This window comes from Bombyx mandarina, chromosome 03 (genome assembly GCF_030267445.1).
Source record: "Bombyx mandarina strain Sakado chromosome 03, ASM3026744v2".
NCBI classification, from domain to species: Eukaryota; Metazoa; Arthropoda; class Insecta; order Lepidoptera; family Bombycidae; genus Bombyx; species Bombyx mandarina.
The window spans coordinates 7,129,763-7,149,307 of record NC_143210.1 but is presented as its reverse complement, the minus strand read 5'-3'; the positions used below and the strand labels follow the sequence as shown (position 1 = coordinate 7,149,307).

The 19,545-nt window shown below is 35.3% G+C and overlaps 2 protein-coding genes across 2 annotated transcripts; one reads left to right on the top strand and one right to left on the bottom strand.

Moving 5' to 3' along the window:
• The first annotated feature begins 292 nt into the window (after positions 1 to 292).
• LOC149503274 (uncharacterized) lies at positions 293 to 3,246 on the top strand. The gene is made up of 2 exons (XM_089739849.1): positions 293 to 409; positions 911 to 3,246. Exons 1-2 carry the CDS (start codon positions 383 to 385, stop codon positions 3,131 to 3,133), a joined length of 2,250 nt encoding a protein of 749 aa, XP_089595975.1. The 5' UTR covers positions 293 to 382; the 3' UTR covers positions 3,134 to 3,246.
• On the bottom strand, positions 3,224 to 18,545 carry LOC114239577 (paired box protein gooseberry-neuro). The gene is made up of 6 exons (XM_028169842.2): positions 18,078 to 18,545; positions 15,120 to 15,292; positions 11,984 to 12,124; positions 11,662 to 11,770; positions 5,263 to 5,459; positions 3,224 to 4,423 (listed from the first exon to the last, which is right to left on the bottom strand). The coding sequence occupies exons 1-6, from the start codon at positions 18,112 to 18,114 to the stop codon at positions 3,689 to 3,691; spliced, it is 1,392 nt and encodes a 463-aa protein (XP_028025643.2). The 5' UTR covers positions 18,115 to 18,545; the 3' UTR covers positions 3,224 to 3,688.
• Positions 18,546 to 19,545: the final 1,000 nt, after the last annotated feature.

The following is a 19,545-nucleotide window of genomic DNA, read 5'->3' as shown; positions in this document are numbered from 1 at the left end:
GAATTATATTTGTTTTATAAAATAATACACTTAGGTCTCATTTCTGTAGTTCAATGTTTAAGTACAGAGTTGATCTACCATTTATTTAGGACTTTCCATATTAAAACATCTACCTCTTGTATTCGCAATATATACATAATGTTTGTTTTGAGTCAGACATCGCGAAAACATTTTGTTTGGTCAAGACTTAAAGTGCTCCGGTTCTCTTAACGGATGTCATTATCTAACCTTATCTATTTTAATTGTTTCGTCGAGTATAAAAGGACGTTTCTGTCGTGTTTTAAGAAAATTGTAACGAACGAGCTCGTACGACCAACAAGTATTAATTTGGCGTATTTAACGAACGAATTTTGCTTTCTATGTGCTACTGAAGACTTTCAAAATGAAAACCATTTACTTCGTTTTACTAGTGAGTATTAATTTATAATAACTGTTCGTACCATTTTTTTGGAAAGAAGTTCCTTATGGGACGATGCGAAGGGGTACCCTAACCGGGAAAAAACGTCCGTAACGTAAAGTTTTTTATTAGTAGTGCACACAGTGTACGACTTAACTTTGTAATAATGTACAAAAAGTAACATATTTTTTTATCATTCATTGACCATGATCTCAGAGCGTTCGTTAGCGCAATACACTAACTCTTATGCAAACAATCGTGAATGAAGTGTACCACAATAAGTTCGCACGTTACCGAATGACCGTGGGTTGTTGCGAAACCTCCAGTTTTAATTTCTTTATACCTCGAATAGAACTTAAAATTAATATTTTCATAATAAGGAACTTCGTTACTATCCGGTGTCCCACGATCATTATGAACGTCAAACTTTTTAACATTATTTCTAGTTTGGTCCTTCGTATATTTAGCAAAAGTTTTTACTTCGATTACTCAAAACTCTCATTTTTGTTCCAGATAAGCGTCTGTGCCGTTAGCGCAATATACTTGCCTGACGATTCGATTTCAGCTGATCTAGATAAGTATAAGTCAGAAAGTTTTGGGTCTAAATTATATTCCGAAAGCAAGAGTTATGACGATGACAACGACAGTGAGAGTGAGAGTGATAATGAAAATGATAGTAAATATGATAGTAAAGATGATAGTAAAGGTGATAGTAAAGATGATAGTAAAGATGATAGCGACTACTCAAAGGATTCTAATAGCGTAGAAAAACTCGAAAAAGAACGCCAGAAACTTCTCAAAAAGGAAAAAGAATGGATTCTTAAAAAAGAAAAGAAAGAACTAGAAAGAAATCTTAAGAAACAAAAGAAGGAATTAGAACAGAACCTTAAAAAGGAAAAGAAAGAATTAGAGTTGCTCTATAAAAAAGAAAAGGAAGAAAAAGACTCAGAATCAAAAAGTATTGAAAATTTATACAAGCAGGAAAAAATATGGGAGAAGGAAGACAAGAAGTCAAAAAAATTAGAGGCCAAGGAAAAAAAGAAGCTTGAAAAAGATGACAAAAAGAAACAAGTGAAAAAGGGCAAGAAAAACCAAAAGAAAGAAGAAAATGTGGATATTGATATAGACCAGGATTCTAATGAATTCTTAAATGTCGATATTCTTGTTGAAAAAATCTACAATAGCTACGGTTTAACTGATTTGAATACTGAGATAGAAAAGAAAATTGCTTTACAAAAATTCCTTGAGGTAGAGTTGGGAATTAGTGCAAAAAGTACAATCGAAGAGCGTAATCAAGCCATTTTAGATTTTGTAACAAAAATTTCAGTCAATACTCAGACTAAAGATGTAGCTCAAAAGAATCTTTTTGACAAATTGAATATTCTTGGTGTTAATTACATACTGAAAGAGCTAGAAAATGAAATCATTGAGCTTGGATCAGATGAACTTAATAAAATTACTAACCCTTTGATAAATATAGTCGATCAAACAGTTAAAGAAAAGACTTATTTAGTGCAAGCTGCTTTAAATGCTTTGACTGGATTTTATGCAAAGCCCAAATCTTCTGAAGGCTGGACTAATGACGTCATTCCCTTAACGTCTGACACAGCATCATCAACATGGGATGCTGCAACATCAAAATCTGACGCATCGTTCAAGGCCGACGTAGATTCTGAAGCTTCAAAGACAGCGCTACCAGCATCTGACGCTGAGAAGTCTGAAACTAACACTGTTAGTCTTTGGAACGATGATGTAACTCCTTCCAAGAATGTTAAGTCAGTAGCTGCGGATGTCTCAGTGACGGCTGACGGTAACACTGCCATTGTAGATACAGAAACAAGTTCATCGACTAGTGTAGCGGGAGCTACAGTAGAAATATCAAGTAAAGGCCCAGTCGTGGATTTGATCACAGATGCTGCAATTTCAACTACAGCAGTAGTAGCAAAAGATGCTTCTCCCTCAGAAGGCAGTGAATATGTTTCCGCAGACACTTCATCTTCATCTGCGATTGTTACGATTCGGTCCGATGAACCAATAGTAGATGGCAAATTAAATAATGAGGAGCCTAAAGGAACCATTAATGATGAGGTGACACCCGCTGTAAATGAAGTTTCAAGTGGACCAAGTACTACTGTTGCAGTACCTGCTGTTGTTGTAAATGATGTAATTGAGTCTCCAACTGGAGTAAGCGCTACCGAAGTAATTAAAGATGAGGTATCGGTGGGTTCCAAAACTATTTTTGCAGCACCTGCTGTGGTTGTAAATGATCCAATTGAGTCTTCAACGGGAGCAAGTGCTACCGAAGTAATTAAAGATGAGGTATCGGTGGGTTTCAAAACTATTGTTGCAGCACCTGCTGTGGTTGTAAATGATCCAATTGAGTCTTCAACGGGAGCAAGTGCTACCGAAGTAATTAATGACGAGGCATTGGTAAGCTCTAAAACTATTGAAGTAGAAACCACTACAGCAGCCGAGGTTGTGGCTGAGCCAGCAGTTTTAAATACCGAAGCGCCACAAGATTTGAGTACGAAAATTCTCGCAGATGCTGTACCTGAAGCTGTAATTGTAACAGCCCCAGAGGCTGAAACTGCTATAACCACAGGATCTCCGACAGTTGACCTAGAAACTATTAAGCCAGAAGTAGTTACAGAAGAAATTGTGGTTGTTGAATCGAAACCCGTAGAAACTGTCACTGCAGAAACCGGAGCAACTTTGATTGAAGTCAAATCTCAATAAAAACTATGAAAATGCAAAAGTTTAAGATCAATATATTATTTAATCGTTTTATAATTTTGTAAAAGAAGTAAAATATACTAATGAATATTATTTTTAATATAAGAAGCAGCATATTTAATTTGTTTTATTTAATTTCATCCTGGTGTAAAGGTTACAATTTGAGGATAAAATCAACATTGATTTTAAATTTTAAGTGAAGAAGTTTTGTGATGCGTTTAAAAAAATTATATAAATAGTAATTCGTTTAAAATGAGTTACCCTTAATTTTTAAATATTTTAAATATGTACATATTAACAAATGTTGATGCATGTATATATTTATGCAACTATAAAGTTTACAATAGTCTGTTGATTGGTATGTAAAAATAGTAAGTTAACATTATCTAATGACTTTCTTAAAAGTACTACATATTTGGTATTAATGTAGGTATTATGGAATGCAAAATAGAGGTAAATAATTTTGTCTTATAATTCTAAATAATGTTCATCTTATTTTAATATAAATTAAATTAAAATATCCTCTACACTTTATTAACTATAATATTTTAATTATTATCATATCCAGTATTTGTTTGCCATGTTTGGGGGATTAGAATAACTATGAGGATTAAGAGATTCTCCGACGTTAGGGAATGTGTAAGGATCATTCATGTATTTGTATTCAGTGGATATACCAGCAAGACTCATGTTCAGTGAATTATGTGATGGACTCCAATTTTGTGTGGTTGTAGTATCTATAGGAACTTTGGAATAATCTGTAGGAACTTTAGAGTACTCAGTTTCGTTTGTAGGTAGAGGCTTATCAAATTCGTGCTCGACTGGTTTTACATAAGGATCTTCTCGTGCTTCAACAATTTCTTCTGTGATTTTGTTTTCACCTTCAGTTTCTTTGGGCAGGTAATTCATAGGTTTGGCATAGATTTCATTAGTGGGATATCTTGGATATTCATTTCTTGGTATACCAGTGTCTAGTATTTGGTTGTGAGGTGGCCCATTAGTACTGCTTACCAAGTGACTGAACGAGGATCCTGAAGTACTTGGGAAGGCAGCATTTTGGAAAGCTTGGTTCAAGTGCTGTGATTGTGCCATGAGCTGGTTGTAATTGGCGTATTTTTGGTGATGCCAAGCATCGGGATGTTGAGGATGGTGTTGCGCAAGAGACGATATTTCTCCAGCAGGATAAGGGCATGGTATTTGGGGCATGGGTAATGGCGCATAGCCTGTGATGCCGGGGCTGGTGTTTGATCCTGTGTGTTTTCTTAAGCGCGCTCTTCGATTTGAAAACCATACCTGTTTCAAAAGCAGTGTTATAAAATCAAAGTTAACTAACTAGTTTATAAAATCATTTTCAATCAATTTATTATTTTAATTAATACATTATCTTTTTTTATGTATCGTAAAAAGTATTAGAATTACTGATTAAGTAATGATTATTAAATCACTTTTATATGTTTAAATTTGTGATGATATTCACGCATAGTATCAAACACTTACCCGACTTCCTAATTAAAAACTACCTACTTGTTATCTTAAATAATGATGGTAGCTCCGTCAATACTTACTTCGGCCGCAAAGCGTTCTGTTTTGAAGGGTATTTACTTATGTCTCGGGCTGATGCGTTATAGCGACGATTTTGTGTCTATGAGCTCCGGTAACCATTTCACATCACATTTTCACTTCCAAGTAACTTTAAGTCCGGACTAGTAGGTGGCACATATTACCTATTTCTATCACGAAGCATGTATGCGTTCCAGTTTGAGGGGTGGGTTATATATTTCAATTGAGATTTCGACCTTATTTCTCAAGATTCACGTTGTGAGGCTTTGATAATCATTTAGCATCAAATGAGCGTTGAAACCATTTAGCTGTCTAAGCTGAAGCATAAATATAGTTTGCCTTGTAATTATAATAAAAAATGTGACCAATAAAGTCTCGCAAAGCTTTGCTGTAAACATGACTGAATACTTAAATATTTGCATGTCGTTTATAGGATCGTACGTTAATGGTACCAAACCAGAAACCTTGTCTGAAGTGACAATAGCTACTGTACAAATATTCAAGACAGTCTGAACAATGACTAAAAATAACCAACAAATAGTATATTAACTAAATTAAAACTAAACCTTTACCTGTATTCTTGCTTCAGTAAGTCCTGTCTGAAGTGCCAATTCCTCTCTAGTGTAGACATCTGGGTATTGTGTTCTGTGAAACGCCCTCTCTAATGCATCAAGTTGCTCGCCTGTGAATGTTGTTCGAGATCTGCGTTGCTTCCTTTTCAGTGTCAATCCTGGTTCGGAGTCGATATCTGAAGAGTCAGATCCGCGGCCTGCGGATCAAATAATTAAAATTTGTTTCCATAAAATCTAAAAATATTCTGCTGTAGTTAGGTACTCTACTTTTCCGTCCACATGATTTTAAGCGGATGACAGAGTCGACAGACATCACAATCTGTATACGAACTATCATCATCTTGAGATAATCGAATTCTCTATTGTATTGTTTTCATTTTCCAAATCAGAACATATTATTACGATCGCTTCGCGGCCAAAATCATTAGATGGTTTGCGCAATAAATTGTACTTAATAATAAAAATGTATTACAAATGTATTTTATTTAGAAGACCAAAGCAATTTGTCTATGTCTCTTTTTTTTTTAAACTGTCTTTTTTGCTATGGTTTTTAAACCCATGTCATATTTTAATTCGCTTAAATCAAGAGTCGTTGGGCTCGCGGGTCGACCGACCTCATTTATAAATCGGTAGCGGAATCCTACGGAAACAGATTAAAAAACGAGCTCAACAATACACGGCTTTAGCCTTAAAACTGATTTAAAAAAATCGACTTATATTAATAGTCCCTTGAAAGAAGTCAAAATTGAATGAGACGAAAAAATAAGGGCTCAGCGTGGTCTCGAATAAGGAACACCCAGCGAGGCGGTACTTTTGTCGGCACCTTTGCTGTTCGGTTGACATTTTGGCACCATTCAATATTTTGGTGTCGCGAGCTGGATATTTATGACATGTAAAACGAATGCGCGATTTTAATGCCATATTACTTTGTTTAGAAATCGAGGTTTGAATTTAACGTGATTGGCTTACTTTATATTCAGTTATACATAGTTCAGAGAGCTATTTATTAAGAGCTAGTGCATTTTTTGCACTGCAATGGATATTGTAATCTGTAAGAAAGAGTAATATTTCTTTCATATTTCCTTATATTTTTATTTAATTTCTATTCATAATGGAATACAGAAGACGGAAATACCTATATATAAAATGTACTAAGAAGCAAACAGAATCATAATACAAACCACAAAGCAACATATCCAACCGCGAAAGTTTCGTACGACAAAGAATAAAAAAGAACTCGTAATAAAATGATTTACATTGCTCAAATTCTCCGACCGCCTCGAGAGACAGATTTATTTAGTTTTTTTTGTTCCCCAGTCTTGATCGTAACGTATGAGGCTAAATACAAATCGAAAACATAAAGCGCAACGGTGATTCAAAACTTTATTGCTACGTCGTAAAGTTCATTTTGTACTTCATTGTCGTCGAGCAGTAAAGTAGAACTATGAAGGGTTTTATGTATTGAAGAAAGGTGAGAGGTTTAGGCGTGTTTGGTACGCGGGAGAGAGCGAGAGAAACTTTGGCGATTGCCGAAATGTGACCCCGTGAAGACCGCCGGCACCGCACAAAAGTCATAATTTGGAAGTTGAAAGAGTGGCGGCGGCGGCTTAACACCTTCATAATCTGGCTTCATTAAAACGGTCGGGTCGGCCTTTGTTTCAGCGGGTTGTTTCCATTGTAACATATGGACGGATTAGCACGCTCGCCGAGTTCTGTGGGCGTCGCTGCCTTCATTCTCGACGTGTGGTTTCAGTTTGCTAATTGATATACGAGTATCAATATGGCAATGGTGTGTTTGCTTGTCTAATGAGCGTTGAAATTTTCGTAAAACCATTGATAGTTTTAAATTCTATCTATTTGAAAATGCCGTTCCCAGAAACGTTGGAAGTTTAAATTTTGAGAGATTAAAAAAATGCTTGAACTCTATTAGATAACGGAATTAGAATTTATGCCCGTTTTATAATATACATCATTAATGGGATCTTTTACTGGAATCTTTTTACTGGTGGTAGGACGTCTTGTGAGTCCGCACGGGTACGCACCACCGCCCTGCCTATTTCTGCCGTGAAGCAGTAATGCGTTTCGGTTTGAAGAGTGGGGCAGCCGTTGTAACTATACTGAGACCTTAGAACTTATATTTAAAGGTGAGTGGCGCATTTACGGTCTGGATGTCTATGGGCTCCAGTAACCACTTAACAAGCAAGTGGTCTGTGAGCTCGTCCACCCACCTAAGCAAAAAAAAATATGATTATAAAATTTATAACCTTCTGTAGTGTAAATATAAAAGTGAAATATAAAATTTCCAAGTAATTATAGCATGGGTAATAATTAACAGAGCAAATGTTAACAATAGTAAATTAATCATATCTCTAGAAGGCTGCGAGATGCATCGTCGAATACTCATTGAATTGAAATTAAATACACTGCTTCAAGTTTCCCTAGAATCAATAAAGCTATTTGCGGATGAAGGTTGTGAAGCGAAACTGCGATACGTACATATTAATATTATTATGAAAGAAAATATTTTTATCGTAAGAACTTTTTGCTCATATTTTTTATCAGGATTTTGTTTAATTCGCCTAGTAGCGAGACCGTATGATTTTTTATCTCTTTTACCATCATCAGTTCCACTTATTTCTGCCGCGAATCAATCTTGCCGACTCCCTAAATCAAGATGGGCAATATCTTTCATCGGTGACTATGGTAGCCGCTTGTTGTGTTGTTTTGAAATTCTTTTCTGTTAATGAGTCTTAACTTTTAACTGTTATGTATGTAGTTCGTTGTAGGAATATGCATATAATAAAAATAATTATAGATTTATTCTTACATAGTACAATATTGTGCATGTTGTTGCATATGCGAATTGTTAGAATAAAATTGCTAGAAATAGTTGCCTATTTGATTGCGTTTCCATGTTTTATTTTTGGCTCAAGGTATTTTTAAGGTCTCTTGATTTCTGATTATGATTTTGTTTCCAGCAAAAGAGCAATAATAAAAGGTTTAAAAAAAAACTTAATTTAGTCAAAAATAATCTTTTTCAATTAAAATTTGTGCGTATGTTATGAATGTTTTAGAATTGCAATGTTGTTAAATGGACATAAATCAAATGATAAATTTCGTGAACAAAACTTTTTAGGCGTCAAAATATTATTTTAAACAGAAGTTTTACTATTAACTAATATTAAAAAAATACGTGTTTTAAATTTCAGAATGTAAAACATCATGTATGAACCATCTGTGAAATTATAATATTGATTTACAAATGATTTAAATCAATATTCAATTTGTGTATATTTATCAGGTATTTATTTAGTGTCAATAAAGTCTCAATCAAAAATCTTCTCCCCTCTCTGAGAAAGCTTCACCGGCTAATGCGATGAGACTAAATTGTCTTCCACTAAATTCAATGTTCAAACAAAAGCTTGATGTGTTATGTTGCTAGTGTCCGCTCACTGTAAGAATGCGTTCGTGGCGGAAAGAACGATGCCGTTATTTATTAACTTTACTAACTATAATACGTATCATGAAATATAAACCAATAACACTATCTCAGCTGTCAGACAATAGTGCTCGGTTACACTGGACGTACATTCATTTTGATGATTTCTTTCTTGTATGTATAATTTTAGTCGAAAGGAAGCTACATGAGAATACTTTAATAGTTGCTTTCTCGAGCTATTGATTCCCATTATCTGTCTTCATCTCATTTTACTATCGAGCTATTGATTCCTATTATCTGTCTTCACCTTATTTTACCAATCTTCTTCTCCCGCTAATTCCTCTTGTAAATAGGGTGTGTTTTGAAAGTGCACGGTTTTTATCTACATTCTTATTAATTCTTTCCGCTTATAATCGATCGTTTTTTATTTGGTACTTTACCTACGTAATTATTAATTTGAAGATCTCAGTAACTAGATCTCATAATTTGTGCACAACAAACTTTTAGGTTTGCATTTCTTTACGCACAGAGAGTATGTTCGGATTTCGTCTTTAGTGTAGAGTTAGATAACCAAGCACTCTCTTCTGTTGAAAATTTTTTACGAAGTCCTCGCGTATTGTATGTAAATAGAGTCAATTTTTTTTAACAAGCACTTGGAACACTTTTGTCTAATTTAATTTAATTGTTACTGATGCCAAATTAGCCAATGGATCTCCGGATGTTAGGGACTAGTGTCGTCATCATCAGGACATCAGGGGCCATTGCAAGGAGCACTGCCATAACGTTGAGAATAACACTGGGGTAAAAACTGTATTCGGATTGGCGTAATGGTGGCAGTCAAAATCAAAGAAAATTCTAGCAACGTGCTCTGATTCTAGAATTCGCAGTCCAGAATTATTTCCGCATCTTTTCGGATATATTCGGATCGCGATATCGACCAGTGGTACGAATGCAATAATAAAAAATGGGTAATACGTATGTAAGTTCAGTCTACGAACTTTATGTTAGCAATCGCATGCTGCTTTAAATTTCACAGTTGATTAAAATGTTAACGTAAGCTATAACATAAGATAAAATGTGAGATATTATATTTAATGATTTGATTTTAGTTTTATGCCACCGTGAATGCAAATTGCTCGTCTCGTAATTTTTGATGACTTGTGATTTTGCAGCGAGACGGGTACTTGTAATGAGTTAAAATGATCATAAAATTGTCAATCCATGACTAATGTTATGATTTAGTGACCTACTAATATTTATGTTTTAATATGTGTTTTTAAAATGATTTGTATTTAATTTTTATTTCTGTTTACTACGTACGGTACTTTGTTCATTATTTTTTTATTTAAAATATGTCATATTTATGACTTGCCCGTAGTCGGTAATAAGAAATACGGTTTACGAAGTACTGCCTATATTATTTTAGTTTGTTATTTAGTGTGGATGATACCCAGTATTTCTATAACATAAAATGTCATCTATATTGTTATGTTCGATGAAAGATATATAAACTAGATATAAAGATATATAGAAACGTGTAGAACAGCTCAGCATAAGTCACTAAAAGGCATCGAAGCGGCACAAGGGAAAACCCAACAGGTATTGACAAAATTCTATACACAATTAACATGCTGACAAAATAGGCGACCAGAATAATACAACAATGACACTACAACCAAAACATGTAACGTTGATTGTTGATGTTTTCAGCACTATCGAGTGCACTGCAGGCGACAGCGGCCGGCTTTTGGCGGTCATTTCTGGAAACGATTTAAAACGCAAGCCGCCATTTGACGATTCGTGAACCGAACTCCAATATTTCAAACGACAACAATGACTGTACGATATTAGTGTGCGGAAATCGATATTTTTTTTAAACGCCGTGAGAAACCTTTGACAGGTTGCGGCGTGCCGATAAAGAGCATTCGGGTTTTATGGGAAGTCGCTGTCGTATTCCCGGCCCAAAGTACGGAAGTTGGCTGAAGCTTGGTTATTATAAACTGGTCTTACTGATTATCTTTTTAACTATACCGTTTTTTTTGTAGTATTTGAATAAACGGGTGGTAGAACTTCTTGTGAGTCCGCACGGGTAGGTACCACCACCCTGCCTGCCTATTTCTGCCGTGAAGCAATAATGCGTTTCGGTTTGAAGGGTGGGGCAGCCGTTGTAACTATACTTGATTAGAACTTATATCTCAAGGTGGGTGGCGTATTTAAGTTATAGATGTCTATGGGCTCCAGTAATCATTTAACAGCAGGTGGGCTGTGAGCTCGTCCACCCATCTAAGCAATAAAAAAAAAACGAACCTCCTACTGTGTGTTATGTTATGTTGTGTGGCTCAGTAAACACAGTCGCATAACGCCCCCACCTTGAGTAGTATGTACGAATAATCATCTTGTACTTTAAATTATGAAGTAATATTGCTTTGCTCTTGCATACACTTCGGCCTTTATTTGTCAATATCCTGATAACAGACTCATTTAAACTCTTATTGGTTTTCTATACTATTATTAGCGATAACTAGAAGGGTGGGAATATAAGCCAACTAGACCCATATTATTCAATGTCCTTTTTAGTTTAAATAATGCACAGCAAGACCTCCTCCTCGGAGTAGCTGCTGCCTGGATCATTTTTGTAGCCGAGCATGAGCATGTGGCTTCGAAGCATAGTGCCAGTTCATGGGTTATTATGTTTTTAAGCGTGACCTATTCAATTTTATTCCCCACCTGTGCTGATAGCCTTGAGAGGCTAGTTCAGCGTAACCTTAACTAGTATGTGCGCTCAAACCGGAAACATAAGTAGTAGGTGGGCTCAAACCGGAGTGATGCTAACACTGACCCTAGCAAGAGCAGTGCTTCGCAGAATCCACCACCGGATCGGCAATACGACCCACTGAGAAGATCCGGCGAGAAACTCAGTGGGCATCTATTCAAATGTAGTTGAATATGAAGATTCTGACCTCCGAGTATGCCGTCAATGCTATAGTCTTTCTTTCCATCCGGGTCCCTTGAACCTCCTCTGAGCAGTCGGGATATTGACGATATGCTGGGTGGGTCCGTGACGCCTTCCTGAAACAGTTAGTATATCATTTAAAGTTTACCTCTTCAGTATAATGTAGGTTTGGCAATTTAGGTTGCAAATCTCTCAGGATTTTCTAGTAGTCATGTTTTTATTGCTATCGATTTCTTATACAATTAATTTAAATGTTGTATTATGTTTCAGTTTATTAAAAAACGCGATTCAAAATTGCGTATTTAGATCATTCGATTAATTGAATTTACCTTAATTAACTTTTCCCTTATTTCCCATGAAAATATACCCGGATTTTGTCGTTTGAGTTCTTCGATTCTAGCTTCTACTTCAGGTGTAGCGACCCTCGGCTTCGATCCGCCAATCACGCCAGGTCTAATCGAACCGGTTTCCTGAACGGGATAGACAATTTATTTATGAATTATTTTTGTAAAATTCGGTAACGTTCACAAGATTTTTTACAATATTTTTTATTTTATTACAAGGTAAACGCGTTGTAGGTAAGTTGTTTTAGTCTTACTATACGTATTCGAGTATAGATGTCATAATTTTAGAATTAATATCAAAACGGTAAAAAGTTTGTACCTACAGTTTTTTTTATAGCTTAGATGGGTGGACGAGCTCACAGCCCACCTGGTGTTAAGTGGTTACTGGAGCCCATAGACATCACGCAAATGCGCCACCCACCTTGAGATATAAGTTCTAAGGTCTCAAGTATAGTTACAACGGCTGCCCCACCCTTCAAACCGAAACGCATTACTGCTTCACGGCAGAAATAGGCAGGGTAGTGGTACCCACCCGCGCGGACTCACAAGAGGTCCTACCACCAGTGTTTTTTTTATTCGCTTCTACGGATGGTTTTAAATGATTATATGTTAGAAATCAACTGCATTGTAATAACACTTGACTCCTTCTTGCATTAATTTTAAAAAACAATAACCTTAAACAATTTTACTGTTACCTCATTGTCAACTCTCAGAAGATCTTAGTACTTTACCAATTAAGCATAATGAAATGAAAGAGAAAAGTGGTATGGAATGAGTTATCTTAAATCAGAAACGTTTTTAGATTGTATTAGCGGTGGAGGGCAATATCAAATTACGTACTAATACAATGGAGAATGTCAACAGGAAGATTGATTCCTGTGTATTTTTGATGGCAAGTAAATTTAATAATGCGGCCTTCGTATACTCGTAGATACGCCTGTCATGTCATTGCTTTTATTTCTTACATTTTATTTTTGTGAAGTAAAATTAGAACACAAATACTTTTTATTTCAGGCGTTTCATTTCATTAACTTATAAAATAATTAACTATTAATACACTCTAGATTCCTAATTGATGATTTGAACATAAGCACGCTGGCTTATCAGAAAATAATGAGCAATAATGAATGTACATCAACACGTGTAAACGACATTCTTTAAAAGCTAATGTCTTAATAATCGATGTGGAATAATAGATGAATGGGGATTAAAATTTCAATAGAACCTTTAATATACAAATGTTTTTCCAAAATATTTTAAAGTGATGCTTCTTCTTCTCAATAGTCTAAACTCTTGGCAGCGTAGTCGTGATTGTCAAAATGACGTTTACTGAAGACTAAATTGATAACTTGTAACTTTTAAATTTTGTTAAAAAAATTCTTCTTTTCAAACATATTTAGTTACCTAGTATTTTCACAATAGAACTCATAAACAGGCAGTGGCAGAGGTCGCACCCTACACTCATAGAGCGTGAATAAACGCTTCCTGAGTTAAACAATCGCCATTATTGCCTATGTAGTGAAAACGAACCTTCAGGCTTCGTTGGTTCGGGGATCAATGGCGATTGTTTGCCGATCGAACAGCTCGCGTGGGCCAACTTACGACAGGGATGCCGACATAACATAATATAGCAGCGTTAGTGTAGCCGTAGTTTATGAAGCGTACGTAAATAAGAGGGATACATTTTATAGACACATTTTTTGTTTTATTTGTTTAAAATCTGTGACTACATTTACGATGATTACCCTTTTGAATACTTTGAGAAATGTAATTTTTTATTGCTTAGATGGGTGGACGAGCTCACAGCCCACCTGGTGTTAAGTGGTTACTGGAGCCCATAGACATCCACAACGTAAATGCGCCACCCACCTTGAGATATAAGTTCTAAGGTCTCAATAATAGTTACAAAGGCTGCCCCACCCTTCAAACCGAAACGCATTACTGCTTCACGGCAGAGATAGGCAGGGTGGTGGTACCCACCCGCGCGGACTCACAAGAGGTCCTACCACCAGTAAATTTTTGTAGAATTACTTCGGTTTTGACGAATCGTAGACATGATTAAAATTTACCTTTACGATTTAATCTTTCGTTTTTTTATTGTCATTAAATTATTTTCGAGGTTTCGAACATTCTACAGTTTTCTGGGTAGCGGTCGATATTAATTGTAATAAAGCTTATTAACGTGAGCGAACAATAGCTATTGAAATTTGAAGTAACATTAAATGAGCTCTCGTAGTCTTGAAACCCTTTTATTTGACGTGTTTAGTACGTTTAGTTACTTCATCATTTTGCGCATTAGTTCACAAAACCGACTCGTTCTTGTTACTTCGCTTTGAGGATTGCTACTAGATTAGGGATAAGCCCGTTGTTATTTCGAGACAGGTTGTTATTTTGAGAGAGCTTTTTATTTTAGATCTTCACTAAATCGACTGTAATGGGACGTGAAAGTATGTATTAAGTGAAGATTCCTGGAAACCATTTTGTTTGAAAATTCTGTTTGAAAAATTATTTCAGTCAAGTCAACCATAATAAAGAGCAATCTATACCGAAAGGGATGTTTTTATTGTCGTATAAAATAATATGATATGTATTATATCTGAAACTATTAATCTTCTTCTAAGATTTAATTGCAGTGTTTACTGTATTTATGGGGCGTTTAATATTAAATTATGTAAGATTTCAAAGTTTTAGTAACTTATAATAAGCACATAGAGCGTTGTTCGTGATGCATTGACTCCTAAAAATGTTTGTATTGACGAAACTATTATCTGATGCTGTTTTTAATGTGTTACAACTAATTTAAGCTGTAATTATATAAAAAAGGAAAATGTCGTATAAATCTAAGCACTCTTTGTTTTCGTAAAAACATCTATTTAAATAAAAATTTAAATCACAAATCCCAAAACATACATTACATATCTATATGTCCGTATGTTACATAGATAGAACGATTCCTGTAATATAATATTCTTTTTCCTGAATATCTACTTCTTGATATTATAAAAGTAATTCTAAACAAGTCGGTTATAAAATAAATGGAGTTCGTTAACGATCTAGAAGACAATAAGCATCTGTGTCGTATACGTCTTGGATATATTGAATTACGAAGCAAATTGCTCACCTGGTATCGATTGAGTATTTTGGACACGCAACCGTGTGAGACGCGTAGCTGTCGTGAGATAACGCAGGGCCTTACGCCGGCCGCTGCCATTTCCACTATTTTCAACCTGATGTGGTTTGGTAGAGGTCGACCGTTGATAAATAGACCTCCCAGTTGATTCACCCGACCCTGTCCTATTAGAGGAAAAAAAATAATGAATTGCTGTTTTTTACTGGTGGTAGGACCTCTTATGAGTCCGCACGGGTAGGTACCACCACCCCGCCTATTTCTGCCGTGAACCAGTAATGCGTTTCAGTTTGAAGGGTGGGGTAGCCGTTGTAACTATACTGAGACCTTAGAACTTATATCTCAAGGTGAGTGGCGCATTTACGTCGTAGATGTCTATGGGCTCCAGTAACTACTTAACGCCGGGTGGGCTGTGAGCTCGTCCACTCATCTAAGCAATAAAAATAAAAAAGTCTGGCCCATGGAAAATAAATGCAATAATAACTTAATACAGTGTTCAAAGTGTGCTTGTGGGTTTGTTGTCTTTTCAAGAAGCATCGGAGCAAGGAATAAACGCGATGTTTTAAAATAATGTCTTGATTACAGGCGGGATAGGAGCATGGCATAGTTGTTTTTTTATGCAGCAAAATTACGCATTTTAATATTTCAGAAATTAAGAATTGGGCTGTAACAATTGTTCGTCCTACGTTTACAATGGCTTTTAAGATTAGGATTTTTAGGTAATTTGATTGAAAGAGTCAAAATATGATATAGGTTAGAATTAGTTGGCTTCGTCGCGTTTTTTAATAAAAGCTTTAATTCAATATACATTAGATGCAATTAATTGGATTCAATGGTCATATTTTTATCAGAATAAATGTGTTGTATACTTTTCGTTAGTTAATCTCGACTTTGCTGTTGCCGAGTTAATATTATATTTCTCATGGCGATAAAAAATACGTTTAATTTATACAAAGTGGACACAGGTGTTTTATAATGTTTTTTTTTTATGTTCGTATTTCAGCATTATCTTGAACGATCTGTGAAGAAACTAGTTTCAGTGTAGCTTCGAATATGATAAAATAGCAAAATACATTAGCTTAGGGATCACAAAGTACACATATAGGGATCGAAACTTTGAATAGAAAATAAAAATGTGTTAACTTAAGAATGTTTAGTTTTTTTATTTCCAAGGAGCGCAGAGAACATGGAGACAATATTACATAATTAGTCTATTGTTTAACGACAAAATTAGCTTATAACACTTGATTCTGATATTGCAACACATTTGTGTTTGAAGTATAACAATAAGACTGACTCAATCTCAATTACCGGAGTACAATCATACGTCGACGCTCTTTATCCTATTACAGGTTCACCGGAGTAGAATTAACTCTTTTATATGGAATCACTGCATTCGTTCAGAATGCGTTCTAAAGCTCAATATCGTCAAATGCCATTCAACTCTGGAATGAACTCCCCTACGTGAGAATGTGTTTCTTCAAACAAGGGTTAAATACCGTCTTTAGTGATAGGCAATGTTTTGGTTGTGCCCTTGATATAACCGATTACCTTGGGCATTAGTAACAGAATCTGGCCCCCAGCTGCTTTCGTAGGTTTTTATTTTTTTATTTTTTATTGCCCTTGTAGGCAGACGAGCATACGGCCCATCTGATGGTGAGTGGTTACCGTCACCCATAGACTTCAGCAATGCCAGGGGCAGAGCTAAGCCGCTGCCTACCGCATAATACTCTCCACAAGCCCTTTTAAAGAAGGACATGTCATAGCGCTCGGGAAACACCGTGGAGGGGAGCTCATTCCATGCCGGATGGTACGTGGCAAAAAAGACCTCTGGAAACGCATTGTCGATGAACGCAGCGGTTCCAGATGATATGGATGAACTCTGCTCAGGCTATAAATAAATGTGTTTCGATAGGAATGATACAACAGCCGCTGTGTCAATGTAAGTTAGATTTAAATATGCCTTGAAAGTGAGCAATATTTTGGAGGATTTTCAGAATTCCAACTAAAAATTGGGGGGGGGGGGGGGGGGTTGAGACGGCCGTCTAGCTATTTTAATTAAAACTTCTGTTTGTAGAATGTCTCATTGAAAAAGACAAACAACGACAAGTTCTTAATTAATCGCATTAAAAGTCTGTGCTAGTCTAAGTTAAAGTGGTTTTTTGTAACACGATAAAGTGCATTCAGTTTTATTTCCCAGTAGAGTCGCAATTTAACTATTTTCACCGCTAAAACTTTATCACCAATGTGGTCCTGGAACTAATAAAGTGTTGTTGGCCCTTAAAAGCAACAATTTTCTATCACTAAATACTCCGACGGCAAACTTTTGGGTAGAACTATAAAACTATGTTTATTGTTTTTCAGATGTACCAAGCGATGTGCATTTTAATTGTTGTGTACAATATGGCCAATTTTGAATTAAACACGTAACTCTTATTATAAAGTATTGTAGTGAGATGTATGTACATATAAGAAAAGGAGTCTTAAAAGTAACATAGCGGTATTAAGAATCTGTTTAAAATTTAGACTTTATCTACGTAATATAACAAGAAGCCTTAAAAGTATTTACAATGGCAGATTCGTTTTAGACACGATGCTAGTTCGTTTAGTGTGCATTGTAGGATATATTAAAATTTGATAATTTTAGTTGGCTTTAATTTACAATTCGAAACAAGTAGATACCAATAACTATCACTACATAGTATAAAACAAAGTCGCTTTCTCTGTCCCTATACCCCTATGTATGCTTAAATCTTTAAAACTACGCAACGGATTTTGATGCGTTTTTTTTAATAGATAGAACGATTGAAGAGGAAGGTTTATATGTATAATATCATCCATTAAATAGTGGAGAAATCAATAATAAATTACAGTTTCCGAAGCGAAGCGAGGGCGGGTCGCTAGTTGGTAATAAAATAAATAATATAAAGGGAAGAATATGTAATTCCTTACCTACCCACACATCCATACCATTTTGGTGTCGTTCCATAATGGTATGCAAGTCAATATACTGTTTCCATTCACGAACACAAATCAGTACCACATAACTTCTAGTTCGAACATTTTATTACAACACTAGCTCTCTTGAGGGAAAAAAAAATCGCGGGAACTTTTAGACGTCACTATGATATATGTATGTTTACATTGAACAAAGCGAACGAGATCGAACACATAATTCAAATTGATTATCACCCATATCTATTTACATAATTAAAGTGACATGTATAATTAATTATTGTGTCATAAAAGTTTTGTTTAGAACGTATTTTCGTCTTCAATATCGTTGGAGACGTCTAGTCTAGTCAACTATAGGAATCAATAAAACGATATATTTTTTTTTTTGTTTAAAAAAAAGTTCGATAGATCGTCTTATCTTTTTTTAGTGCGCGTGAGTGCAGTAGAAGAGGTTGTTTAGAGAACTGAGAGTGCCGGTGTGTTTGTACGGAGAGCATGGACCCTGTGTGTGTGTGTGCGCGGTGCTCGGCGAGGAGGCTGTGTTGAGGCCTGTCTATCTGTGTGGGTGAGTGCACAAAACACTCCCACTGAACAAGTGTGAGGTATATAGGAAGACCACATTTTGTGTGTCAGTAGTTTTTCAAGTTTTACCTGCGTTCGTTTCTCCGTGTGCTTATTTAATTTTCGTCATAAAAGTATAAGTTAAATCAAACAAAACAAAACGAAGATAAATTAACCACTATCTAATATCACTATAGTACATCAAAACTTTTTTTGACAGCTACTCATAGCTTCTTAACCAAATCTTTTTTTAAATTAGTGAAAAAACTATTAAATGAAATAGAGATAAAATTTATTAAATTATTGGTCACCCCAGTGTAGTATCAAAGTCGGCGCATAAGCAGCTGGTGGGGCCAAGTTCTGCCCCCTCTCTCAGATGGAATCGATAGAATTGCATCTGTCCTCTTCTAATGAAATATGTGCGGCACGCGGTGGATTTAATTCACGTTTAATCACTAATTTTGTTTCAACCGTATTATTATCAAATAGGATTAACAGGATTATCCGTAATTTTTATTGTTTTTTTAATGCTATTAGTTCTAAGGCTTTTAATTGAATGTGTGACGGTAATTTAATGGACTTAACAACAAATTAAGTTAAATCTGTTTACGTTTATTATTGTAACTTAAATAAAGCGTTTCAATTTGTAAGCTTTTGGAAGTAGATCCGGTCGTTATAGACCTTAATCAAAACTGGATTCATTGTTACTAAAATATTAAGATGAAGTTAACGTATAAATATGAGTTACTTTATGGGAATTGTTTAGGTTCCAATATAGTATCGGATCAATAAGGGGCGAAAAGTAATAACTATAGTAGAATTAAATTGCGTCGTAATGGGTAAATGTATGTGGTAATATATATATATATATATATATATATATATATATATATATATATATATA

Excerpts from the sequence above, each read along its gene's own strand:
- LOC114239577 (XM_028169842.2), bottom strand. The coding sequence starts at position 18,114 with ATGGAACGACACCAAAATGGTATGGATGTGTGGGTAG. Across the intron at positions 15,293-18,077 it reads TGGTATGGATGTGTGGGTAG|GACAGGGTCGGGTGAATCAA; the intron begins GTAAGGAATTAC and ends TTCCTCTAATAG. Across the intron at positions 11,771-11,983 it reads TAAGGGAAAAGTTAATTAAG|GAAGGCGTCACGGACCCACC; the intron begins GTAAATTCAATT and ends TAACTGTTTCAG.
- LOC149503274 (XM_089739849.1), top strand. The coding sequence starts at position 383 with ATGAAAACCATTTACTTCGTTTTACTA. Across the intron at positions 410-910 it reads CCATTTACTTCGTTTTACTA|ATAAGCGTCTGTGCCGTTAG; the intron begins GTGAGTATTAAT and ends TTTTTGTTCCAG.